General features: G+C 39.0%; 1 protein-coding gene across 6 annotated transcripts in view; it reads left to right on the forward strand.

Annotated features, from left to right (window-relative positions):
• The window catches only part of DIDO1 (death inducer-obliterator 1), a 72,076-nt gene that overhangs the window by 35,462 nt on the left and 9,378 nt on the right, over positions 1 to 27,236 (forward strand). For 5 of the 6 annotated variants that reach the window (XM_061631039.1, XM_061631034.1, XM_061631037.1 and 2 more), the window contains 9 exons: positions 13,737 to 14,220; positions 14,821 to 14,980; positions 15,789 to 15,905; positions 16,152 to 16,259; positions 16,938 to 17,073; positions 17,618 to 18,155; positions 19,406 to 19,559; positions 22,501 to 22,590; positions 23,188 to 23,383. In XM_061631039.1, coding sequence (XP_061487023.1) covers positions 13,737 to 14,220; positions 14,821 to 14,980; positions 15,789 to 15,905; positions 16,152 to 16,259; positions 16,938 to 17,073; positions 17,618 to 18,155; positions 19,406 to 19,559; positions 22,501 to 22,590; positions 23,188 to 23,383 — 1,983 coding nt within the window. Of the gene's footprint in view, positions 1 to 1,195; positions 2,470 to 13,736; positions 14,221 to 14,820; positions 14,981 to 15,788; positions 15,906 to 16,151; positions 16,260 to 16,937; positions 17,074 to 17,617; positions 18,156 to 19,405; positions 19,560 to 22,500; positions 22,591 to 23,187; positions 23,384 to 27,236 lie in introns of those variants that run through there. The other variant, XM_061631041.1, reaches the window with a different exon arrangement.

Below are 27,236 nucleotides of genomic sequence, written 5' to 3' on the forward strand. Positions count from 1 at the left end.
AAAGCCAAAATCGATGTTGTACCATTGCAGAAGTTGTTCAGATGAAATAATTTAAAAACGAGATAGTAGTAATGGGAAAGGAATTCAGCTTATTTAATAAGTCCCCCAAAGTAAAATGGAAATGGACTGCCTTCAAGTTGATCCCGATTTATGGCGACCCAATGAATAGGGTTTTCAGGGTAAGCGGTATTCAGAGGTGGTTTACTATTGCCTTCCTCTGAGGCTGAGAGGCAGTGACTGGCCCAAGGTCACCCAGTGAGCTTCATGGCTGTGGGGGGATTCGAACCCTGGTCTCCCAGGTCGTAGTCCAACACTAACCACTATGCCACACTGGCCCAAAGTAACAAGCCTACAAAAAAATTACAAGAAGATCCCCATTTATGACTAAAAAACAAGCTAGTAAAGTTGCAGGGCAGACTAAATGCAGCAGGCTAGTGGATCAGGCATGCAGCACCATCTCCCCCATCTTGACAGCCTGCTTGATTTCTATGCTAGGTGCACAGGAAGGGGCTGCACCTCTGGTGTATCCAGTATAGAGGTCAGCTGTCTAGCTAATCTGCTGCACTTTGATGCTGGCAAAGGAGGAAGGGACTTCCCTTTTTCCTTGGCCAGGGTGGAAGCTCAGCAGCCTAGCAAAGGAAGGAAAGATTTGGCCTGGAAGGAGTTTTGAGCATTTACCGGTGTGCTTTTCCTTGTTGCCAATGGCAGCCAGACAAGTGGTTAAATATAAGACCGTTTCTATCACTCAGGGATTTGTTCTATCAGAGCAAATCATATTTTGCATACCAGAGCATTTCTGAGACAGTCCATTATGGGGCAGGTGTGAAAAACTACATATAGCACTTTATACAGTACTACAGGCATAGTCTGGGATTAGAGAGATGGCTATATAGAAGTAAGAGTATGCTACAGAATCAGAGGCAAGTTCTTATCTGAACAAGACCTCTTGTGTGAGAACAGAGGAGGATGTGAGAGGCAGCGCAGGTGCAGTCTCATTCTGAGGCTGTTTGTATTGATCCCTCCAACCCTTTCTATATTAATCAAATGCTGAAGGTAATGAAAGATAAAATAGATAAAATAATGTTTTGTGTTTTTTATCATTATTTCCTTAAGCTGCCTGGGTAACTAATTGGAACTCTTCCTCCTCCCCCTCCCAATAAAAGGGGTTCTCCATGCTGGTGTCTTGTATTTCCAGTATTAGAGACAAAGGAGCAGATCCAGACTGCTGTGTGGCTTCTGGCTGTGCCCGAAAGCAATGAATGGGAGCTGAAGATGCCCTCCATGGAGCTACATCTTCCAAGACCTATCCAAGAAGACTTAAGCGGTGGGCTGCACCACATATTGCAGGAGAGGTGTATAAACTGAAGAGTCTTCCAATAACCTGGGTTGGGATGGGAGTGTGGAGATTATTCTTGTCCCACAGGCCAACTGGTGAGATTCTGAATGTTCAAGAAAGACACATTAGTCAAACCTCACCAAGACAGTTTCCATAGACCTTCAGCACCAAGGGCTTGCCAATTTGATGTCCTATGTGCAGATGGTGCCTTCTTGGAAGAAAAACCGGCCTGAAAAGTCCTTCCCTGCTTCTAGTAGGTCACTGCTGATAAAGCTTGTGGAAGTTCACACAGCACCTCACATTTCTCCAGCTAAGTTGAAAACAGGTTGATCACTAAACGTTTTTTAAACGGCTATAGCTAACACAGACATAAATCAATGGCTTACATCCATTTTTATACAGCACTGCATATAGACAGCATTCATTTTGCTTCAGCCCCCTTTTTGTAAGGTTGGAAAAAGCTTGTTTGCCCATATGACTACAAGATGATCAAAACTTAAAAATGTAGAGAAATTTCATCTGTTTCAGCTAGTACAAGTTATGCTAGTCCGAAACCTGATTGTAGGCAGCAGTGAACAGCTGTGGTTTACATTTGTTCCAAATGGGGATTAATACAACTGAAAACGGTCTGAATCATCGTGGGTTACTTGAATTGGGCAAATACTCATAGACTTGTTTTTACTCTGTCTCGTCAAAGGAAATCCTAACACATACATGGCCAGTCTCTCCTCAGATTTGAAGCCCAGAACCTGTATTTAAAGCAAGCTTAGCTTTGATGACTAGTGAGAGGAATGGGCACGCAGTGAGTTTGAGATTTGGAGGGTGGGTGCAACATAGAAGATGAGAAATGGGTCCAGATAATGAGAACAAAAACATGAAAAGTAGCTATTTTGTACTACAAAATTAAAAGCATAGCAGGAACTTTCTTACTCCAACCACAGACAAGGAATTGAGGCAGATTTTGATGGCACATCTAAGAACCAAATATTCAGGGCTACAATAGGATGCTTGAGTATCTTTCAAGCATGGCTCTTCTAGGAGCTTCTGATGCTCTGAAGTGTTGCATTCATCTGCCAACAGTTTGTGACCATGCGGAGGCAACACTTGATGAGCTACAGTTTGTGGTAAGTAAACTTGTGGAATAGCTGCAGCACCTGCTTGTACCCATTTATACTATTTTCCAGCAGTATGGAAGTGCATGGAATGGGCTTGCTTTTGTGGGTTTAAAATACCTGTTCTCCAGTAGTTTAAGCCCATCTTTTGCATTGTGGATGGGTCTTAAGGGTACTGGAATTCCTTAGTTTTTATTTCCCTAGGGATTACTCATTCCTTCAGCAATACTTTTACATTCCACTTCCATTGACATCAGTGGAGTGAACATTCTCTGTTTAAAAGAACATGACACACAACTCTGTAACAGAACTCTGTTATAGGGCTGCTTATAAATACTATCATCACATAATATAAAGTTACAGAAAATCCAACTGATACGGATTGAGATGCATTCTGTTGGGCATGTGATTGGCAGCAGAGGAAAATTCTCAAGTTTGTCCCAGTGATAGCCAGATGCAGTTACTAAGTTATGGCTCCACACACTATTCATAGCTGCTAAAGGATCTATGCAGTTGTGCATTAGCCTTTCCCTATACAACAAAGGGGGGGGAGTAATCTTCCCTGGGTTTTGAGATGGGTGGGAATGAGAACAAAATTCTCAGCATTTTGAGCTGCTAGTTTTTTGAAGCCAAAAGGCCTGCAGAGGTTCCTGTCTATTCCCAGTCTCACACAATGGAAGACAACCACCCATTGGGAATCAATAGATTATTGCAAAGCATGTCTCTTTTGAGACCTAGCAGAAACAGCTTTCTCAGAAGTCAGCACTACAATGTGCCATGTTTTTGTGTGCATTTAAACTACAGCAAACTAGCACAATCCATGTACAAATTCTCAAATCAACCTATGTGTTCACACTGAAAATCCTCCAGATACTTTCCACCTATCCCAACAGCAATATTTAATCTTGCTTCTCACATTAAGTCACTTTTTGTTTACATTTCATGTGATCCTAAGTAAGCGCAATTCTGAATCATGGGATCACATTGCCCATTCTAACCATAGCACAGTGACTGATACAGCAGTAGGATCCCAAACTACAGGTGCCGTGGCTAGTATACCACTTTGGCTCTAGCCTCTATTCTCATTGTAATTTTACATTGTATCCAAATGACATTGAGAGCCATGTTTGAGAAGCAGTCGCCAAATGCAAGTGGGGTGATAGATACATAACAATGTCATCAAAACTACTAACCTTTGTGTTTTGCTGAAATGGTTCAAATTGTTCTATTCCAGGTGGGACCTGCTTAGTGTGCACAGTTTCCCACACAATTTGGCAAGGTTGTGGGAGCCATATCACAAGGAGAACATTTGATTCATGCGTCAGTCGTAGATTAGGTTTAAGAGCTCCTGATTCCACCTGATGCAGAGACTTAAGTTACCTATTCACTTCAAAGATAACTACTATCAATTAAATATATTTAATAATTTTTTTTTGCTTCAGATAATCTGCATATTTTGTGTCAGCAAAGTAACATCATGATAAAAAAGTCAAGTGTAGACACTCTTTATTTGAATTGGCCACAGTGGTAACAGTTCACTCAAAACTTCTACTTGGACTAGGTTAGAATTTCTGATGTTATTGCAGAATTGTGCAGTAGAACAGAAGATGGGGAGTTATATTTGTGGGCTGGTAGGTGAGATCTGAGGCTATCCATAATAACAGACAGGAAGCTGTGAAGAAGCTCTATACATAAGGCATATAGCAGACTGTCATTGCATTTTAAATCTTGCCTAGATTCATGAGGGCTAGAAATTAAGCTGAATTTTGTAGAAATCTGAAAAATGCATTGGATGTGATTGTGACCCAAGTTCCATAATTTTCAGCCATGCAGTGAGCTAGTATCCCAGTGTAAACTTGGAAAGCATTTTCAATATTATTGCAATCAAATCTAACAATATATTTTTTAAAGAAACCATCTGTAATGAATAGGTTTACCAAGCTCTAGACATGAGGAAGATATAAATTTTAGGGCATCTGTGTAAACATTGCCCCCCAAAACTAAACCTGTGTCAGTCCTCCACAAAGTCCACATTATGTTTTAAAGTCCATCCATTTACTGGCTCATATTTTTGCACTATTCACAAACCAATGATAAATATTCCTTGTTATGTTTGTGGTATACAGAATCTGCATCTATATGGGCTGGCAAATGAGATAAGGGCTTTAATATATCTACCTCATGGTGTGCCTACTTAGATTGTGTACTCTGGCACCATCAACATAGAGGACAGTGATGTTAATCACACATGTTATTCATCAGTTAAGGAAAAGGCCACGTGCTCTCTCCCTTTACTCACAGAAGATGCCAGTCTAACAAACTGCTAGGGGTGTTCTGATATTTTAGGAAGAGGACATAATGGAAAGAATGGGGTAGGCACAGTGGTGGGCTTTAGATGCTCATAACTGATGAACCAACTAGTAGTTCCACAGTTGCTGAACTTGCAGCAAGTAATGCTGCATTCAGTACTGGAACAAATTGTTCAATTGCTGCCCACAAGAGTATTTCCATCATTGTCTCCTAAGATGAAGGAAGCAAATCCCATCTTTTAAAAAAGTGGTATGCCTACCACTGGAGTGTTGAATCACCTTCTGATGGCTCAATATTGTCAGAATCCACTGTAGCAACTTTTCTCAGTGCAGAATTAGCTTGTGGAAGAGGAGGGTGTGCTTTATTTCCTTTGCCATCTAAAGCCAAATTAGTTTAATACCATAATATGAGTTCTGAACAAAGACGATTCCATGGAAGGATTGCATTGAGCCTATTGGTAGCTTTCTCATTTCAACAAAAGACCAAAATAAACTAATGTTATGGCTGTGGAATTTCACACATGATGTCACAAAATGGGAATTGCAAATGATTGCTAAGGGTGCCATTAAGGAACTGGAAGTCATTTTCTATTGAAAACCTCTTGGAACTGATAGAGACAAAAGTTAGAATCTGTAGTTGCACAGATTGGAGTCTAATGCTTATACTAAATCCAGATTTCCCACCAAAGTGCAATTTGATGAGCAAATCTTCATATCCATTCACTAAAGCTACACTGAATGGATTGAACAGGTTTCTCTTTAAGCCTCCCTTGCTGCCTTGTCTAGCTTGCAAAACATGAAAATTGATGGCATAACCCAAGTAATCAATTTTCCAGTGTGTGCATGTATTCAATCTGCACTATCAGCTGGTTGTGCTGTTTTAATGTGCAAACGCATAACTGCATGCTTCTCTTTTAAAAAGTACTGGCAGGCGGACAAACCCATGCCTGGGGGAGAGTCTAATATAACCCAGTGCTGTGTAATTGACATTTAAAGTAGTATAAACTAACATTACCTAAGTTAGATGCTACCATTGGGAAGAATGTTAGTGAGATGTAACATGACACCTAGAACTGGTGGGGAATCTGGCCTAAATGCTGGACTACAACTCCCATCATCCCTGATCGTTGATGATGTTGGCTAGGGCTGATGAGAGTTGAGGAATCCAACACCTGTATGGTCACAGATTCCCCACCCTAGTACGGGGGGGGGACCCAAATAGTGCCAAGGAACCGGCAAACTAAAGGGATTTCATCTCAAAAACAACTAGCAAGAGTTGATTTTAAAATATTAAACTGTAGTTCACTTCGAGATTTTACTTAGTTTGCTGTAACTTCTGTATAAATCTGTCCAATGTTGAATTAAAATAGTGAGAATAAAGCCATGCATAGGGGCTCCTGTATACAGCAATCTCATAAATAAACTATGCACTGGGAGTAAGCAGGCCTTTCTTAAGTATGTCTATGTTATAAGAGATGTTATTACTTTAAAGAAATTATTTGTACTGCATAAGCAAACCATTTATTTAGCTAGGCACTGATGATTTTAAGATTCCCATCTATTTGCAGACTTTAATGTGAATTAAGCCAAAAGCTACTTCCTACAGAACTGGTGGCGATGAGTGCATTACCTGTGCAACAGCTAGGAGTAAAAGTTTTTCTATTTGAAACTTCAGTAACTCAGGTCTTCCTAAAATTAGGGGAATTAAAGACCTTAGAAGTTTTGTACAATTCCCACCACTGCCACATTCCTGGATGACATACATGCCTATGACCTGTTAGTGGTTATCTGGCTGAATCATAGTACTACACACTTGCTTTTGAGAGGTGGGGGGAGTATGAACAAGAAACGGATGTATTACTGTTCTACAAAAAATGCTTTAAAATTTAAGCTCATATTCTAGACAGGCCTGTTTTTATGGGATAGTCTCTTATAGCCCTTTAGTGAGGTATTTTCCTGGCATCTTATTGCTATGTCAGAATGCAAAGACACACTCTTCTGACTCTTCATGTGCTTTAACTTGGATTCCTACACTGAGCAAAAGGTTGGACTCGATGGCCTTATAGGGCCCTTCCAACTCTACTGTTCTATGAATGGAGACTAGTTCTCTCTACGTAATGGCTGTAAACTTCTCAGAGATCTAAACAAGGCACAACTGATGGTCACAAAATAGCAGTGTAAAAGAATGCTATGTCCAAGAAGGCTTATGCTCACTTTGTTTCAGAATCCTAATACTTTTACAGCCACACTAGGATAGCTTTGAATTTTAGGTAAAAATAGAGCTCTGTCTTGGATGTTGGCAAATTAAAAATTATTGGCCACTTCCTCTTAGGGTGTATCTCCACCTGCACCAGTGGTTTGACAGAATTTGCCTTTATAAGGGTGACTTAATATGAGCCTGATTTTAACTATGAAAGAAGCTAATGCATGCACAATTTTGATCTCTTAGCATATGGACCAAATCCTTACTCCTCAGTGCAAACTTGGGATAATTAAATTGTACATCTAATATAAATATTTGCATAAATTTGTGTTAGTCCAGTGAAGCAGCTTTAGATAGTATTAAGATTTGTTACAATTTGTACTTTTAATTATGATCAATCTGACTTTGTGCGGAGTTTTGCTTCAGTAGCCTTTCACATACTTAGCAGGTCCAAGAGCATAGGTGACCAGCATGCAGTGCAGGTGCCACAAGCGGCATAATCCACAGAGGTCTGTGGCATCCCTGGGCAGAATGGAAAATGCCAGGCCTGCACTTCTCCCTGCAGCTAAGCTCATTAGACTGCTTGCAAACACACTCCTCAGTGGACTGTGGGCCTAGTGTAATGTGTATTTGAGTGACACTATTAAACACTTTGGACTAGATTCTGTGGCATACTTGCCCAAACTATTGGTCATCAATGACTTCAAGCATTGAACTTCTGATGGTAATTAAGAAACAGTGTCAATAAGAAGGTATTAAGTGATTTTTACAGGACCTGAGCTGCTATTTCATGAGGCTTGATTCAAATGATGAATAATGGTGGAAAGGTTATTGGAGTTAGTGACAATAGGCTGGTCCTCTCTCATAATTTGATACTTTGCATATATGAGTGCCAGCCCGTGAACATTTGCATGCCAATAGTGTAACATACTTTCCCTAGATTGTCTAGATGGAGTTGATGTGGACACTGGCTGGGGTAGTTCAGAGTCTCCTTTATAGTACCATCTGGTCATGTCTGCAGGTAGCTGCTTAGTCAGGCACTTTGGCATGCTGAGCCCTGGGGAGTTACCATCAGAATTGCCTTGTAGCTACTGTGCTGTGACTCTTGAGGTCCCCTCTCCACCTTTTAAGGCCTCAAAGCTTCCTGCCCACAACCAACAGATCATGGCTGACATCTGCTGCAGCTGCTCTGTGTGTGCACCTGCTCTACAATTCTTGTTTTCAGAGCTCCCTACTTCATGAATGGGAGTGCAATAAGCCTGGAGGCAATTTAAGACCCCATCTGTTCTGATGGGTTTTTTCTCTCATGTGCGGTGCTTGAGGATACAGCCTGTTTGTTTTTTTCTGCCCTGCTATTATACTCCGAGACACAAAGCACTTGGTGCATATGCATATACGTGGAGTGTGCATATATATAAAGCTGGAACTCTCACTGCGGATCTGTTTTTCTAACCCTATACTTGCACAATGCTCATGGTGGTTTCCTGATCAAGGAACTGAACAGGTCCACATCACCTTAGTGTCAGCAATTCTACACCATGTGATTCTAGACTGCATACAGCTTCCCTCATATAAGATTTTAGTTACTTTCACAAGAAAAATCATCTTGCAAAACCTCTACTACGTAAGACTACAATAAAACTTTTAAGTGCCCTTGCATCCATGTGGATTCTAGGAGTTTCTCATCACATCTTGGGAGGTGGTGGTTTTTTAATGATAAAATTCAGGTGGTTTGGAATGGTTAACACCAAACAAATAACCCTGGGAACTTAAGGTGAAGAGTGGGTAAGAAACTGAATTAATAATAACCATAAGCAGGAAACTCCACAGAGTGTTGTTGCTGTGTGCCTGCTGTAGATTCCTTGCAACTCTTCCACCCGCCACAGCTAGAATGGGCCTTGTTTGCATAGTCAGTTACCTGGAGGTTAAAACAAATGGCAGATGATTAGCCCATGATTAGAAACTCGGTTCTTAGTTGATTCAGCCCTCAATTTATGCTACAGCTAAAGCAAACTAAATGCTTGTTATTGTGCAACAAATGCCTGTTGTGTCTAATAATTTGCTTAGTGACTATTACAGACATGCCAGCATTTCTCAGGCTATCAGTGTTCAACTGCTTAAATTGAAAAGAAATGACAGGTTTGATCCTGTTGACTTTTCAGGTTTAAAAACAACCACTTACTAAAGGAAAGTTTAGCAAAATATCAGCCATTTGCAAATCATGAGTCTTACTCCTTCATTTAGGAAGCTCTGTGGTACTTGGGAGATCTTCTCCGTCTTCTGTTGAAAATTCAGTTAATGGGACACTCTTAGCATTTTTTTTTATATTTCATTATAAGAAAGCAAACTTGAAAGCAATTATATATAAAGCATTTTCTGGAATGCTCTATGTTTTATAGCTGCTACAAACCAGATTCAGTCAATTCTGCATAAGATTATTCTGCATAAAAGCAGAATGTTTTCAGTGAGACCCTGTACCAAACTCCCACTTCTCCCACACTACACTTTAAAAGTGTTAAAGTTTAGTTTTTATGTCATTTTCCCACTGTAAACTGCCCAACGTTGCTCACAGTGAGCACTGAATTATCAAAGTACACAACATGTTGGTCAGGGATACCTTGTCCACATGTTTTCAGATCTATCAACAATAAAGAGCAGAAACTTGATTTAAAAACAAAAACAGCTGGGCTTCTCAGCATGCTACAGTTTATGCCTAATACTGTATTCAGAGCTTGTACAGAATTTAGGGGTACATAAAGCCTTGTGTTTGCTCTAAGCTATTACTAAATTCTGATTTATTGCAAAATGAGTAATGATAGATAGCAGGCTGATAAAATGCCTCAAAAAGGTATAAGATCCTCACAGAGGAGGTTTCCTGGTTTAAGATATGCTTAATGATATGAGCAGATTATGAAAAGCAGTCAATGGAAATTATGATGGGGCAGAAACTGGGCTGTAAGTATAGTACAAGGATTGGGGAAGAGCAAATTATATGCAAGTACCAAAAGACAAGACTTGAATAGGTTCTGACCAACATGGGCAGTTGTAAAACATATTGAGCAGTATCCCACTAATGCATCCCATCAGTGCAAGTATTGAAGCTTGTGCAGTGGAACTCCCCCCTTTCCATGTGTCCCCTAAATACGTTCTAGGTGTTCCCTAAACCCACTGGAACGGCAGGAAGGGGGGAGTTGTGTTGAGCAAGTGTGGATCCTTGTACTGTTATGTTAATGGTTTATTTCTAGGCCATCTTTTCGCAAAAAGGCCCCCAAGGTGGCGTACACACAAATAGAAAAATACAAATACAAATAAAAACAATACAATTTACAAAAATGCAAGCCAACAAAATCCTAGCATTTCTAAAGAGCAACAACAGCTAAAACCCAAAAGCATTCATCTTCCTGGTAAAGGATAATACCCAGAAAAATGTCATTAAGAGTAGGGGTGAGGGGGTGAAGCAGGTGGACAAGCTTGTCCTTTGATGGGACATGTTAGTAGGATACTGCCCTGTTATAGCTTGTGAGTTTTGAGATACTAAATTAAAATTTTTAACTTTTAACAATAGGTATTAGAATTTGGATTTCTAGTGAGCTGGTTTTATTGAATTACTGTTCTGGCAAATGGGCATTTAGGATGGGATGCTGTGAATGGAGTACCAGGTCAGCATCAAAAGTTTGTGTTGTGCTGCTGTCAAAAGCTAATCTTGAACACATGATAGTTGTGTGTGTCAGCCTATGGGTTGTATCCGTTTGGTATCCTCATTGGCTAATGGAGATGTCGGCTAACGGAAGAGATGATTTTTGCCGATTTCCTCCTTTTCCCTGTAGACCTCAGTGCCCACAAAGAACTGACTGGTGTGTGTGCATGCATGCTAGGAACTACAAGGGGGAACAGGAATTGGCAAAAATGAGCCCCTCCACTAACACCTTGCATTGGAACAACAGAGCTGAGAGTGCCGGTTGGATTCCACCTTATCAATGGGATAAAATTCAACCTTTTTTTATGGATCTAATTGAAATATAAGTAAAACATAACTGAAGGCAAGTAGGCTGGGATAGGGTAAAATAATTTTCAAGATGATTCTTCTAAAAGTGGTGTAATTGTTCCTTCAGTGTTCTTCTAACAAATCATCATATCTATTATATCAAGAATATTATGGCATACTTTACTGTCAAATCAAGGCCACACAACCGTAAGACAGAAATGCAGCCATTTCTTATTATTGTTGTCGGCTCAGTATTGTCAGTATTGCTAAAGAAAGGTGGGGTAACAATCTTCCTCCAAAAAAGTTTCTGTCGATAATTACTCCTTCCTGTAAAGCAGGTATAGAAGTTTTTGAGGAGTACATACAATAAAACAAAACTCGCTGAACTCGGAGTGTCTTGGTCAAGATACTTGTTGAAAAATTTAACTATGAAACATTAAGATTATTGTAGTTCTATATTGCTCTTCAAAAGGGACTTATATAAATCTGATTATACGAGAACTATTTATGGTAAGGAACATATTAAATCCTGTTTTGACAGAAATACTAACTTATTTAAACTCAGCTGCTTAAAAATTTGTCATTGCAAGTGCAAATATCTATGGCCATTCACTTTCAGGTCTTTGAATTGCGCAGTAAGTGCCATGTCATTCACAGTGGGTCTCATGCATGACAGGTAACCAACTAGATTAAGTGAACATAACACCAGATCACCATGTATATTTTTGAATTCTCAGATGTGCTCTGGCTCTGATCCTGTTCAGTATGTTAAATGTTAATGAATGCATAGTTCTACATAAACAGTCATTCACGTGAACTCATTTTCTCAAGATAGTGGCACCATGCTCTTCCTGCACAGGCAGCAACAATAAAACCTACAAAGATTGTGCATCTCAGATAACTAAAGCATATTGCTACCTGTTGCTTGATAGGAAGATTGCACAGTAAACATGAGTATAAGATTTCTAATGAGTTGCTAGGAGAGCAGATCTCTCATGCAATGTTACCACATGTCTGTTGAGAAATTCTTAGCGAGATGTTCAGCTACCAAACTATGAGCTATGTTATGAGATTGTTAAGGAAAACTCTTAAGAAACTGTTCACACCACATACTTTGATCTGTTTTCCTTTGTTCTTCTCCAGTGCTCTGTCCCCAGAATTGTACCTCATTAGTCACAAACTTTTCCAGTGATTTGGCCACAGCCATTGTCCCAGCCCTGCTCCATCGTCATAGTTTTTCTCTCTCTTTTGAATGTGAGCTATTGTACATGTGCACCCATACATATGGATACCTTAATTTCTCTTTTAGATCCTCCGTGGCGCAGAGTGGTAAGTGGCGGTAACGCAGCCGAAGCTCTGCTCACGGCCAGAGTTCGATTCCAACGGAAGGAGGAAGTCAAATCTCCGGTAAAAGGGGTCGAGGTCCACTCAGCCTTCCATCCATCCGTGGTCGGTAAAATGAGTACCCGGCATATGCTGGGGGGTAAAGAAAGGCCGGGGAAGGAACTGGCAATCCCACCCCATATATACGGTCTGCCTAGTAAATGTCGCAAGACATCACCCTAAGAGTCGGAAACGACTCGCACTACAAGTGCGGGGACACCTTTACCTTTAATTTCTCTTTAAGTAGCATTAAACCTGGCAATTTCATTATAATTCAAGGTTTCTTCCAGGGGCAGACAGCAATATTTACAGGAAACACTTGGGATTATGCATGTTAACATGTTACAATCCTACAAGTGTCTTGCTGCATGAACTGGTGTGAACATGCTGGGAAAGTTGTGGTCAGTCATAGCTTTTCAACATGTGTACAGGTAGGAATGAAAAGCTGATGTTATGATGCAACAATTCACATGATATTACAGGCAGAATTCTAAAGTGTTTCTGATGAAAAGATGCTAGTTGAGGAAGATATGCTATTTTAATTTCTGAGACTTTCAACTTCAGTATTTTTTTTCATGTTTTGTTTCATGGGCATTATTTGACACTCGTGTTTCAAATAAATAATAATACAAACAAATAATAATTCAGCATATCTGATTCAAGTTTAATAAATGTTGGAATTGTTTAAATGATTTAGAATATGTGTGTTCTCCTGTCTCCCCGCTCAAAAAACAGCTTGTATGCCTGGGGCTTATACTTGCCATTTGTATGAGTGCTTTCTTAATGTTAATTCATGTGTGCAATCTTTGAAGATGAAAAGCGTGGAAAAATGCATATGTAAAATAGTTTTGATGTTTTCTGTCCTTGCTATAAAACTATACTCTTTCCTGTTAGTAAACATTGGCCATGATTCATCATGGGTCAAGCACCTGCACACAGAAGATCCTAAATGGCTCAATAAATTTTTGTTTACCTCTTTCTAGCAATACATGAAGGTAGAGTAACAAGCCTCTACATGCCTTACATATCCCCCTCCAGCCTGTTCCTCTCTGTCTCAAAAGTTGCTTGTGTCAAATTGAATTGTACAAAAATAACACACCTTTTTCATAAACCCAATGTAAGTAATGTTAATTAAGAAATTGTTTTAGATTGCGGCCAATAACAACATTTATAAGTTTCAATCTTTTTTATAGGATAGTTGAAACAACAAATGTTATTTGGTGCAACCCAGCCCAAGTTGAGCTCCTTTAGTTTTATTTTCATTAGGAGAGTTAAGCACATTTTTAGATTTCTCACGTCAAAGTCATGCTTAACTTATTGGATCATGTCTGTTGTTAAATCTTAATTATTACCTTTTGCCAAAATATAATTTTGATAGCACATTTTTTGTGCCTTGTTGTTTTAACAGCTCAAAAAGAAGAACGTAAGAATGAGGATAAACCAGCTGAATCTTCTATAGCATCAAAGAAAATTGTTGTGTCAACTTCTGCAGTTGAGAAACAGATGTCTATCCAAACCCGAAATCTGCCCCCAAAGAAACCCCCTACATTTACTAGTACTTCATTAACTAAACACCCAATTAAATACTCTGCTGCGGGTTTCAAAGGGGTAATACCTAAGAAGTCCTCACTTTCAACTGGTCCACCTACATCAACCAATGTGTCATCAACAAAGCCTTCATCTATGTCCTATGGTACATCCTCAGTTTCTAAAAAAGCAATTGCCTCTTCCAGCATTGGTGGAGGACTCAGGAAGCCCATGGTGTCCTCTGCTTCTTCAACAACTTTCTCAGCTGCACAAGCAAAATTAGCTGCAAGTCCTAGTCAATCACAGCCTAACTCCCAAATTCGCCAAAATATACGGAGATCCCTTAAGGAGATTTTGTGGAAAAGGTAGGAACTAAGTACACTTGCTCTGTGCAATCATCCATATATTTTAGGATAATCATTAGTTTGTATTGCCACAAGCACTGTGATCCTAGTCTCTTCTCACTTTTCACAACACTTTAGATAAAGTATCTGAAATAAGTTTAATTCTAAAATATTTGAGTATTTTTACTGAGAAGCAAATACCTTAGTCAGAGTGCCGAAAAGAATTAATGCCAAAGTTTGTTAAAGGTTTTAAATGTCAATAGAAGGCTCCAAAGGCAATTTTAAAATTATTTCTTGAAAACTATATTTAAACAACATATTCCCTATACAGAGATAGACATGTGCATTTATTTTAGACTGTGACAATCTCCACTTTTCCCAAACTGTCATCAGCACTTTAAGCAGCAGAACAATCCTTCTGAATGCAAGACTTTCAGTAATAGTCATTTCTGATGATGCAGAGGGTGTAGCAGTAGCGTAGAGTGGGAATCAAAATCAGAGAAGGAAAATTTCTCTGATTCAGTAGACCATTAATAGAAGATGCCATATCTCTTTGCTGCATGTAGATAGATTAAGCTACATATTAATAGTCACTGATTCTTTTTTCTTTCTTTTTGGTAGGGTAAATGATAGTGATGATCTGGCCATGACAGAGAGTGAAGTGGGAAAGATTGCACTGAATATTGAAAAGGAGATGTTCAATTTATTCCAAGCTACAGACAATCGGTATAAAAGTAAATATCGCAGCATTATGTTCAATCTCAAGGACCCCAAAAACCAGGTTTGTATGAAAGCGAATGAACAACTTTTCAACAGCCCATTTTTATTTGGTTGCAAGCAGCCTTTGATCTGACTGCATTATATTACTGTATATTGCCCTGGAAGCATGAAATGCTAAAACTAAAGAGTTGGGGCTTTCTAGTTTAGAAAAGAAGGCATGGGTCTGTATGTGATAGAGATGCATAAAATTATGCAAGTGCAGAGAAAGTGGAAAGTTTTTCTCTCATAAAACTAGCATTTGAGGTTATCCAGTGATATTCAGGACAAACAAAAAGCGTGCTTTTCACAATGCATCATTTTTTTATTTTTCTGCCGCTGGAGATGGCGTTGGCTACTAGTTTAGATGACTTTAAAAGGGAATTAGACAAATCTATTGTCCGTCAATGGCTATTAGTCATGATAGCCATATGAAATCTATGTGAAGTGATTTCTGTGCCACCTGCCACAGTATTCTGGAGAGTCCCCCAACCTTCTTGATCAGGTTTTGGGGGGTAGGGTGCCAAGACCTGAGAGGACACTGTTCCATGAATTCTGTTCTCTGTTTGCAGATCTCTGAATCTAGATTCGTGTATGTGCTCATTTCAGATATCTTAAATGTTACACATTACAGCACTTCACTATATATATCAACAACATTGTTCATTAATATTTGTTTACCTTGCAATATTAAAATGTCTTCCTTATTTAGAGTTAAGACCTTTTTAGAAGAAATTCATAAACTGGATGACATCATTCACTTAACAGAAAATACTCTTTTGCTAGTTACTTAAGTAGGTATTCATCACATAAAATTAATCCCCTCTCTCTAGGGACTTTTCCACCGTGTTCTTCGAGAAGACCTTCCTTTGTCCAAGCTAGTAAGAATGAAGCCAGAAGAACTTGTCTCCAAAGAGTTATCTACATGGAAGGAAAAGCCAGTCAAAGCAGTAAGTAATAAAATGCTGTGGTGTTTAATATGTAAGGATTGTTGATGAGATTCTGTTGTTAGTTTTTTAGAAATATGGCTATACAGGTTTATTCATAAATGTTTACAGGGAATAATACAGTGTGATTTGGTTTTGTTATGTAGTAGCAATTACAGTTGAACTGATAATTGGCTCCAGAGTGATGATTAAAATCTCTCATAAACATTTGTGTGTGCGTGTGTACAAATAACTTTATTGCTTTTGTAGTTAATGGCATCTAGACGTAAATCTTTTGAAAATAAGAAATCTGCTACAAAACCAGAACCCATCCCAGATGTTAACATGGAAGATTCCCCACCAGTGTCTGACTCAGATGTAAGTATAAATCAGTGGAGGCACTGGTTTACAGTGAACTACATACCATTCACCAAAATTTAGTTCTTTGCATGAAGATACCACATAGTTTAAAATGTTGTGTTTTAAGATCTTGAAATAATTTATCTATTTAAAAGAGAGAGAGAGAGAGCACACTCCAATAGTGCTCTAGAGTAGCTTGCACATGTGCTGCAGGATTTCTATAGGGTTCAATCCTTACTATGTGGTCAGGTACACAGTAGCTGTTACCTGGAATGTTGCTTTTGGCATTGTTCCCATTGAAAAGGGACAATGTTATACGCTAATTGCTGCCCTGGGCTCCTGCTGGGAGGAAGGGCAGGATATAAATCAAATAATTAATAAATAAATAAAATAATTAATTAACTTGCTCAGAATAGGAGGCCAGCACACTTCCTCTGTCCCCATTTGGGCCTCACCCATACCCAAGGTACTAGTAAGGAATTTATGCAACCCCTGTAATGATCCCTCTGTGAGGCCACACTTTCTGCAAGGCCAGATCATGTCTATATTTTAGTAGTAATGTTTACTTCTTTGGAATAGTGTGTGGTTGGTTTCACAATTGTGCATGTTCACTGGAATTTGTATGTGTGTATCATTGAAATGAACATAAAAGCAGCAAATCATACTATTGCCTGTGTACTGTGGATATGTTTTTAGGAGCAGCAAGAGGCAGATCGAGCAGCCCCTGAGAAAAGCAGTACTCCCATTCTGGATGTTTTCAGCAGTATGTTACAAGACACAACAAGTCAACATCGAGCACATCTTTTTGACCTGAACTGCAAAATCTGTACAGGTATCCACATGTATTGCCAACACTTCTTGAGTACCCATATGTTAGAAATGTGGGGCAGAAATTGAAATTGTTCAGTCAGTTTTGCTCTGAACATAAGCCCAAATCTAGTTAGAGCCTTGATGTATAAATGGGCAGTTCAAAACAGCAGTCTGACTTTTGGGTAACTTGTTGCCTTCACAGTGGTATCTGCACATGTTCAGCAAGTAATCTGGAGGTTTTCTTATTTTTAAAAAAATATTATAGAAGAAAGTTAATTTTGTTGCAGACATTCTGTTTCTGAAATGTGGGATGCAAAAGTCTTTGATTTTGTTGCCTAATTTGTTTTGTCACTTAATTGTGATTATTCTTAATTATTATATATATAAAACTTTCAAATGTTTTTCTGGCTTGGTACAATAAGCTTGCAAGGTGCAACATTTTCATTCTTATTCCTTACGTGGTGATCTTATGGAAAGTGACTTCCCTGTCTCCAAGAGAAATGCAGCACTGTCCATCAAACCACATTGGCTCACAGTGATGCACGTTAATTTTGTTTATCATATAGGTCAGATTTCAGCATCTGATGACGAACCAGCTTCAAAGAAGCCCAGATCATCATCTGTTAAAAAGGCAGAACCAAAGCCAGAAATTAAGTCAAAATCTGAAAATTCAACACCAACAGATGATGTGGAGGCTGCAAAAGAATTGGAGAATGCTCTAGAATCTGTTGTTGAATCTGCAGCCGAAGTAGTTCCTCAGCCAAACATGGAAAGAACTTACATTCCTTTAATGCAGGGACAAACTAATCCAGAAACTTCCCTACCCAATGAGAATTCTCTCTTCCCCATATCTTATTCTGGTGGCATTGTCACTACTGTGACTGTCTCTGGGAAGGATCCCAGAACAGCCATGAGCACTGTATCAGCCTCTGCTTCTACTGGGGCTTCTGCACTGCATCCCGTCACTACACCTGACAAAGTTTCTGTTGGGGAAAATAAACAGGAAATGTCAAGATCTACTTTACCAGCTCCAAAATCAATATTAACAAAGCCATCATCATCGGACCCTAGATACTTGGCAGTTACACCATCACTAAATGTTAGGTATGTGCATGTCATGCTATGAGAAGATCAGTAGGCTTGTAGCATCCTGCAAGTGGCACTGTGTTGTGTGTCTGGGGGAGGAGGGAAGCTGTCAAAAGTTCTAAGCCAGAAGGCTGCCCAGAGTGAGTGAAGCATGGTGTGTGTGTGGGCGGGGGGAGCGAGAGTATGCATGTGAATGGGAAATCGCTCTATGGACTGGTCCATGGCTGTCTTCTTTCCTCTGGATGGCAGTAATAATAATAATAATAATATTTTATTTATTGGTCGCCTATCTGTCCAGGTTAGTGGACACTCTAGGCGATTTACAATAACAAAAAGCTAATTCTGCTGTCTTCTATCTGTGAGTGGAGGAGGCAAGCTGTCAGACAAGGCACCCTTGCTTTGCAAGCCAGAGGGTCTTTCTGCCATGCAAGGGACTCTGATTTTAGGTGACAGTGAGGAGAGGGATATCTTGTGTTGAATTTTTGAGGAAGAGGAGCAAGGGGGAAAGGAGCTGTTGGAAAGCCAGTGAAACTCTGCTAAGCCATGAACAAGAGGATCTCACATGCAGCTAAACCCTCTTCCCTCCTTTTTTGAGTTCTGGAAGTTGTTCCCATTGGGGAAAGAAGCGGCAGGGCCCTTTTTTTATGGGCAACCAAATCCTCAATGTGTGCATGTACACACACAAACAAGCACAGTGAACCACGCACGCACACCGTTTGTACTGTTTTTGGTGTGGGAGGGATTGACTCCTTGGGATTCTCTTTCCAGATTTTTCACTCTTTCTGCATACCTTGAGGCTTCACAGTCATGCTTTCTTATGTGGCGCAGTTGTCATCCTCCAGCAGTATTAACACACTGGAGGAGCCAGTGTGTATGGGAAACATGTAGACATCTCAGGCAGGATCACGAACATCAGTCTCTCCTCACGTTTGACATGCTCTTCTTTGTACAAGAGAGGAGCAGTCACAGGTCCTACCAGCTCAACTCATCTCCTAAGAATAACAGGAATTATATTTGTGGGTTAGCAAGTTAATGGTACATATTTTGTGATCGCTACGCTAACCTTATATTGAATGCACTGTGAGTCTAACAGTTGAGTTCTGACCCATTCATTTAGTTCACTAAAGATACACTTCATAAGATTTAGGATCACTAGATGTGTAATTTTAAAAAGGTTGGAAGTGCCTGGGATGGTGCAGTGGTTGTCGAGGGGACAAGAGAGACTTTCCACTTGACACTATTTCCCCCTTTGATTTTCTGTTTTGCAGTATGTCAGAGATGCGGTCCCCTCAGGAAGGAGATACTTCCCTCTTTCTCTCTCGTCTTAACACCATATGGAAAGGTTTCATCAACATGCAAAGTGTGGCCAAGTTTGTCACCAAAGCTTACCCTGTCTCTGGATCCTTTGACTACCTCAGTGAGGTGCGACTTTGAAGTGCTTGTGCTTTGTGTGTGAATGATATCTAAAGTTCTATTTCTTACTTGTTTTGAGGAAAGATGTTAGCTATATAACATGATAATCATAATTCATGTTTACTCAGTACTATAGTTTGAGAGCTAAGCAAATCAAGCTATTAAGGTTTTCCTAATTCATTTAGGTCTGAGTTGTACTAAATCATTGTTGAGACAGGGTATTAAATGTAATTGTGGAGGCAACTGCAACTAAATCAACACAAGGAGATTTAAATATTTCTACATGTATATAGGTCAACTTGTTTCAGAGCGTGATGCCTTGCTCAACCAACAGCCCATTCAGAAAAAAAGATGTAATTTCCTATTGATAGGTGGTGTAGACTATCAAGTATCAGTTGAAGTGGCGAGAGTTTACCACCCATGGAAATATTGTAATGTAGCATAAGAAATGAGAGAGAGAGAGAATGTGTTGTGTACATTGACTTGAATATTGTATAGGAAGGCAATTAAATGTTTTTAAAGTTCTAAAGTTTTTATGAAGATGTTTTGTTCTTAAGATGCTTTATTCTTAAGATGTTGTTAGTGTTTTATCACTTGTTTGCCACTCTGGGCTCCTTCTGGGAGGAAGGGTGGGATATAAATTTAATAATATATAAATAAAATTCTAAAAATAAATAATGAAATATTGGTGAGCTGTAATGATAGTTGCACAAAAAAAGGCATGCTAGATGTTCCATTTTTAGTATTCATACTTCAAATCACCACATGGTAAAGCACGGTATATCATTGTCACTTAATCACATATGCTGCTGGTTTTCCATTTTGGGGTATTTGTCTGATGTTAAGAAGGAGGGATCCATAATAACTGAACACATGGTGACCAGAAATCAGGAAGTGTGGCACTGCTAATCAAGTGATGGTTGCCACTACTATGGGCAGAGCTTGGAAAAGTTACTTTTTTAAACTGCAACTCCCTTCAGCCCCAGCCAGCATGGCCACTGGAGTGGGCTGATGGGAGTTGTAGTCCAAAAAAAGTAACTTTTCCAAGCTCTGACTATGGGATGACTTTAATATCAAACAAGCTCTTAGTTTACTATATTGGACCAAAAAAATAAAAGCTGGAAAGAAGTTCAGTATAGCTGACTATTAAGTGTCAAATGAACAATTACAACCTGCTTTTAAAATCCTTTGGGTTGTGAGGAAAAGCCAGCTTGGTTCGTGCATAAATCCCATAGACTTTACATGTTGCTCTGCAGTGTTTGGGTAAGAAGGGGGTTAGGGTGGGGAGCTGAACTGCAGCTGAAATGGCTGTAAATCTTTCCTGCCTTAGAGGAGAAAGGCATTTCAGCATATTCAACTTTAGCCTAACCTCTGCTCCTGTTCTAGTCAATGTGAACAGGGTGATATCACACTTGGAATTTTGAACCCTATGCTGTGCCAACAAATTGTGCCAGTGGAATCAGTGTATCTTTCTTCCTGAGTTTTGAAGCAGGGATAGAGAGACTCCTAAAGTTGTAGATGCAAGAATAACATTTTTGCTCATAGTTTGGAAAATAGGTATACCCAGTAGTGTAGTGGCAAATTCAGAAGTGCAGGGTCCCTTCATGTTAATCACAGCCATGCCCCCTCTCTGCTTTTTATTTTGCTGTGGGTTGAGAATGAGTTCCTTGTTAATGCCTAGGAACCAATAAGCATGAAAGAGTAGTATGAGAAGAGTCTTCTCAGTGGCTGACTCACCTCCTTTCACTCTGATCAGCTCCAATCAGCAGGAAAGGACAAGGAAGCACGTTAGAAGATTCTTCTCAGAGGCTAATACACTCTTCTTTCATGCTCATTGGCTTGTAGGATGCTGGAGACATAGGGAGCCTACTGGGATCTTGCTCCCAAAAAAGTAAAGGGCCTAAGACCCCCCGAGACCCCGGACAACTTCACCCCTGGGTATGCCATGATCTTGGACTCAGTGGGCCATGCATTTGATCTTGTAGCAGTGCCTTATATGCTGAATTCTGAGAACTGTGTTTAATGAAAACAAACAGAAATATGTTTGCCCTCCTATAAAGCCAATTATCTGGTCATCTGATCTATATATAAGACAACTTTGTAAATATAAACACACTGGACCTCAACAACATGTTTAAGTGACTTATATAAAGTTTTACGCTCTGAAAATAGGCTAAGGATGTTTTATCACAAGTCTGGAAATAATTACATATTTAAGGATGGACAATTAGTCTTTTTATTGCTCTAATGTGCAACAGTATTATTTCTTTACATAAAAGCTGCATGTCTCTCAAGACCTACTTGGATATTACTTTCTGAGCCTAGCACATGAGAGGGAATGAGTCTCAGGCTCAACTTACCAATGCCCTGCCTTCCCAGCTCAATTTCCTGTGTAAAAAGTAATAACTGACCCAGACATATACAGTTTTTATCTGTTCCCAAGATCTTGTAACATCTGTTCCTCATGAGCACAGAAGGTGAGTTCAGGATTATCTTGGGTGTAGATAAAAGCGATTTCTGCTACAAGGTCAGACATTACTCCCCATTCCCAAACAGGAACATAGGAGGCTGCCTTATACTGAATCAGACCATTGGTCCACTATAAGAAATGATCATAAATAGAAAATATAGAAAACTCTAGTGAGGATGAACAAGAGTATAATGTGCTCCCTCTCGTACCAAATTCATAAAGTAACATTTGACTAACCCCAAAGTGAGTTTCTGTAGCTTGTGGGATTAGCAAGGAAATATGTTTTATGCTAGATGTTTAAAAATAGAAGGCGGGAGGGTAAACAGAATTATGAAAATAGCCTTGCGTAATAGTAAAATCACAATATATCTTCTATTTGCATTCTGTTGGTATAATTCTGTTTATTGGGAGGCAGAACTGCAAGATACTTTGCCCTCAAATTATGCCTTCTTTTCACATCATGTATTGCTTCTGATTTAGGATTTACCAGATACAATTCATATTGGAGGAAGGATCTCACCAAAGACAGTGTGGGATTATATTGGCAAACTGAAATCTTCTGTATCAAAGGTATTATTTCAAAATTATTTTGAAATGTGAAGGGGGACTTTTTAATAGGGCATTCAGGCCTACTCATCAAAGTAATATGTTAAAATTGCTACTGACATACCTTCCCCATCCCATTCCTACCCCAGTAGCTCTTTGGATACCAGCCAATGATTTGTTTGTAAAATTATTTAAGACAAGCAAAATAATATAATAGGTTGCCTTGCTGGCTGTTCCTTCCCTCCTATATGCTCTCTCCTCTTCTTGCCTGCCTGCTACTGTCCCTACCTCCAGCCTAATAAAGTAATAATAACAATAACAATAATAATAACAATAACAACAATAATAATAATAATAAATTGCAACAACCTTGAATATGATGAAGTAAAGGTATATTGAGAATGATCTAATTTTACATCATCTTTGATTATTTGAAAAGGTAGTGAAATAAAATCTAAAACCAGGATATTTTTAAAGCCACACAATCTTTTGGATCAGTAACATAATTCTGAAATTTATTTCCTAAAATATGAAGTTCATTGATGGCATGTTGCCCTTACTTGCTCTTTTATTTATTATCAATCGGTCAGTGTTTTTCCTTTATTTATTTTTGTATTGTAGGAACTATGTTTGATCCGCTTCCATCCTGCAACAGAAGAGGAGGTGCCTTCCTACATTTCTCTCTACTCCTATTTTAGCAGTCGTGGCCGATTTGGTGTTGTTGCTAATAACAACAGACATGTCAAGGACCTCTATTTGATTCCTCTCAGTGCTAAGGATCCTATTCCATCCAAACTTTTGCCCTTTGAGGGTCCAGGTAAGCAATGAATTGTAGGAAACCCAAAATACCTCTGCCCTCTTACAGTACAACTACAGTTACTATACCAGACATCATACATAAGACACACTTCAATTAGATAAATATAGAAAAGAAATGTACTTCATACAGATAATACTTTTGGAAATTGGGGAATGTAACAGACCTTTAACTTTCTAATTTCAATCTTGTAAAAAAGCATAGGGAGGTTAGTCATGTTTTAAAATATTGGTACACTCCTAATGGCATGTTCCAAGGAGCAGAAACAGGTAACATCTTCGTATAGTGGCAAGCACAGAAGCCCACAAAACATAATTGAACTTGAAAGGTAAGACTGTCATGTGCAGACAACTATAGTATAGGCATGCTTGATCTCCTGCAATTAAAAACTCACAAGATCTTCAGGCTTGGGCACTGACTTCACCCAGTGGAGTGAGGGACAAGCAAGGCTATCCTTTTATAGCTGAAAGTCACACACACATAAGGAGCGGTGTGTAAAAGTACCTTAATCAGGTGCCTTAATAATCTGGGATAGATTGTTCCAAGGCAGAAAACCATCACAAGTTGCTTTAAGGTTTTAATCAAATAAATTTTGCATACTAATAAGTCACAACTGAAAGAACGTTTAAAAATAAAGTATTTGGTTTTAGTTTAATACTATATTTATGCACTTCTGCACTGTAGGAGATCATACTCTTATAATTATGCATGTTGTCCCTTTGAAGAGAGAACTTCAGGATACCACATGTCCTTTTAAGATTATGCTCTTCATCTCTAGGATAAATTGCAAGAAATTTCCTTTTTGATTGGAAATAGGCTTGCCTCCAGTCTCTTTATTTGGTGGTAAACAAGCAAGAGGGTGGAGAAGCTGAAGAAAACTGAGACTTTCTTCCTCTTACCTAAAATAGTGGGGAGGGGGTTCCCCTAACTTTGAATCCTAAAATGTGACCCCTTTCTATGATGTCTCTTCTGTCACAAAACCAACCTCTGTATGATGCTGTGGATTATGGGGAACAGTCTAGGACACATATTCTGTTTACAGGCCTGTTGGACATAACTGTCAGCTGCAGACTAAGAAGTTGTAAAACATCTGATATTCCCTGCAGTTGTGCATTTCAGAGAAAGATCAGTACTTTTTCATGGAAGTTTGTCTTCCATTTGCAGAAATCCTCATTAGCTTCTGATGAATCCAGGCATCTCTAGGACATAGTTTGAAAACTATTCTAATACAGTATAAGGCACACTTTAAAACTGTAGAAAGAACAAACATAATTTCAAACTTTTTGAAACTGGAAAATGAACCAATATTTCAAAAATTGACTGCTTAAAGGATTTTCTCAGACTGCACATTGCTCTCTGATTCTGAAGGCCAAATTAAATGTTCAGGGGAAGGAAGAGAGACAGTACAGTGTTCTAATGGGATTGTTCTAGATCAGAAGGGATTTGAAAGTTTATTTGAAAGCATCCTCATCATAATCTTCCTTGCTGAAAGGTTTCACATCAAGGAGAAGGGTACTTATACCAATAAAGTTTTTTTTAAAAAAAATAGGCAACACTGTCCAAATCACAATTTCCTTTGTATTTCAAGGAGAGTTAGAAGAACAAAATAAGAGCCCTGCTGGATCAGATCAAAGACCTATCTAGTTGAGTGTCCTGTATCTCTCAGTGGCCAATCAGATGCCTATAGGAAGACTACAAGCAGCACATGGGCACAATAGTCCTCTCCTGCTGTTGTTCCCCGGTGTCTGGTAAAAAAAAGAGGTGGTATCTTAGGGGTATTTTTGCAGTTTGGAAAAATGCAAGCTACATGTGCATTATTTTTGTAACTGAAAACAAACCTTCCATCAGATGCTCAGCTATCTCTCCAGTTACCACTACTTACTGAGAAAAGAAAGTGGGTGAAAGTAAAATAATTGGCCTTGCAAATGATGTGGGTCATTTTTGGTCAATTTCTAAATTTCTAAAACCTTGTAATTTAGTTCATGTCACAAAAGGACAGAAAAAAATGCAGATACTGCAATTTTATGAATGATGTGGGTTATAGAATTGACCAGCCAAGGAGCATGAGATTGGGCTTCTGATCCCACCCCTTCTTAGAAAGGAACACTAAACATTTTATTTGTTTTAATTACACACTTGAATATCCATGATGCCTATCAGAATCTTCTCAGATACGTTACCTCAGTTCTTTGGTGTATGTGGACCTGTGTGGGGAGAGGTATAAAATATGCAGTCCACATTTTTCAAGTCATACCAAATGAAATTTACTGCTCATTACATGATCTTAATAAAAATATTTTATAACAAGTGGTCATTGTCTCTTTCAATTCAAATGTTTTAGTAACCTTAACCATATATGGGACTCTCTGTAGTTAATGGAATAAATCTCTAGTTTACAGTGATACCTGCTAGGCTACTGAAAATATTATTTCACATGCGTAGTTGAGACATATATTCTGTATCACCAGGTTAATTCCGGATTTCAGACTATTGTTTTACCAGACTGCTGCAACAAAATACTTTGATAAATCAAATATCCCAAAATATTTAGTTACTATTCTGTCTCAAAGTAAATCAACAGCACTTGCTATAATATGTTTTAAGATGGAGGCTATAAGATGCTTTACAGTGTAAACCTCTGCATATCTACTCAGAAGTAAGCTCCACTGAATTTAGTACAGCTTACGTGACAGTAGGTTTTTATGAGAGAAGTGGTAGGGGTGAAGTGGTTGTGACATACCTAGTGGTTATCATAAATAGTAGAGCTGGAGTACATCGTCTGAATTCCTCATCTGCACCTGGACCAATACATGATTCTGCCATGTGGCAGACGTCCTTTCTACAAGCAGCTGGTATCAAAATCAAGAAAGGGAAAGGAAACATAATTTGCATTGGGATTGAAACATTCACTAAACTTTAGGAGGCTGAAGTTGTGATTAATCTTTTGGTTTTTGATCAAAGTTTCATTGGCTTCCATTTTTTCTTCTGAATCAGTAAGGGGAAGTGGAAATATGGATGATGGATCTGAATGGCTATTCCTACACACACATACACACACCTGGAAATCTGCAGCGACATGTCTACTGTTCCTCCATAAGTGAATTATCACAGCTCTTCTATTATGAGTTCCATGTGTGATACATATAGCTGACAACTCCACACAATAGGATGGCCTGGGAACACTTGGCATCCTCTCTGACTCCTTCTGCTCATTTGCCTCTTCTACCCCAGTCGATGCAGGACAGGGGAGGGAGGAATACTTAAATGGATCCTTCAGGTATACACCCCTCCACCAGCCACCACTGTTACAAGTATGCCTTCTTGGAACTCACTAAAAATCTTTCCAGCACTTTCAAACATTTATCTTGGGACTTGAATACTTTCTGTTGGTTTTCCCTCCACTGACCAGTTTGATTTCTGTATTTTCAGACACTGGCAGTTTTTCCTTTTTAATAAAGTTAACATATTCTCAAATCCACTAATGAAATCGCTGAGTAATGGAATGGAATCAGAAAGGATATCTACAGAACTCATCTCCACTCACTTAAAGTTTTAAGCAAAGACTTAATATTGTTTTAGACAATAGGTATTCCCTTGTCCACAACCTGCTATAAAAGAATAAGCAACTGGAAGGAGGATCTTCTTAGTGAAAACATATTCTTTGTACATGTGATGCATTACTTATAATGCATTAATATGTGATGTAGAGTAGGGATTGTCAGTGTGGTACTCGCAGGTGTACATATGCCTGCAGGGACTTTCCTTGCTGCTGGAATTCAGCTTGAAACAGCATTCTGTTGTAGCCAATAGAGTATGTTCCAGTGTGTGAGTGTGTGGTGCCCATAACAATTTC

This window comes from Rhineura floridana, chromosome 6, assembly GCF_030035675.1.
Source record: "Rhineura floridana isolate rRhiFlo1 chromosome 6, rRhiFlo1.hap2, whole genome shotgun sequence".
NCBI classification, from domain to species: Eukaryota; Metazoa; Chordata; class Lepidosauria; order Squamata; family Rhineuridae; genus Rhineura; species Rhineura floridana.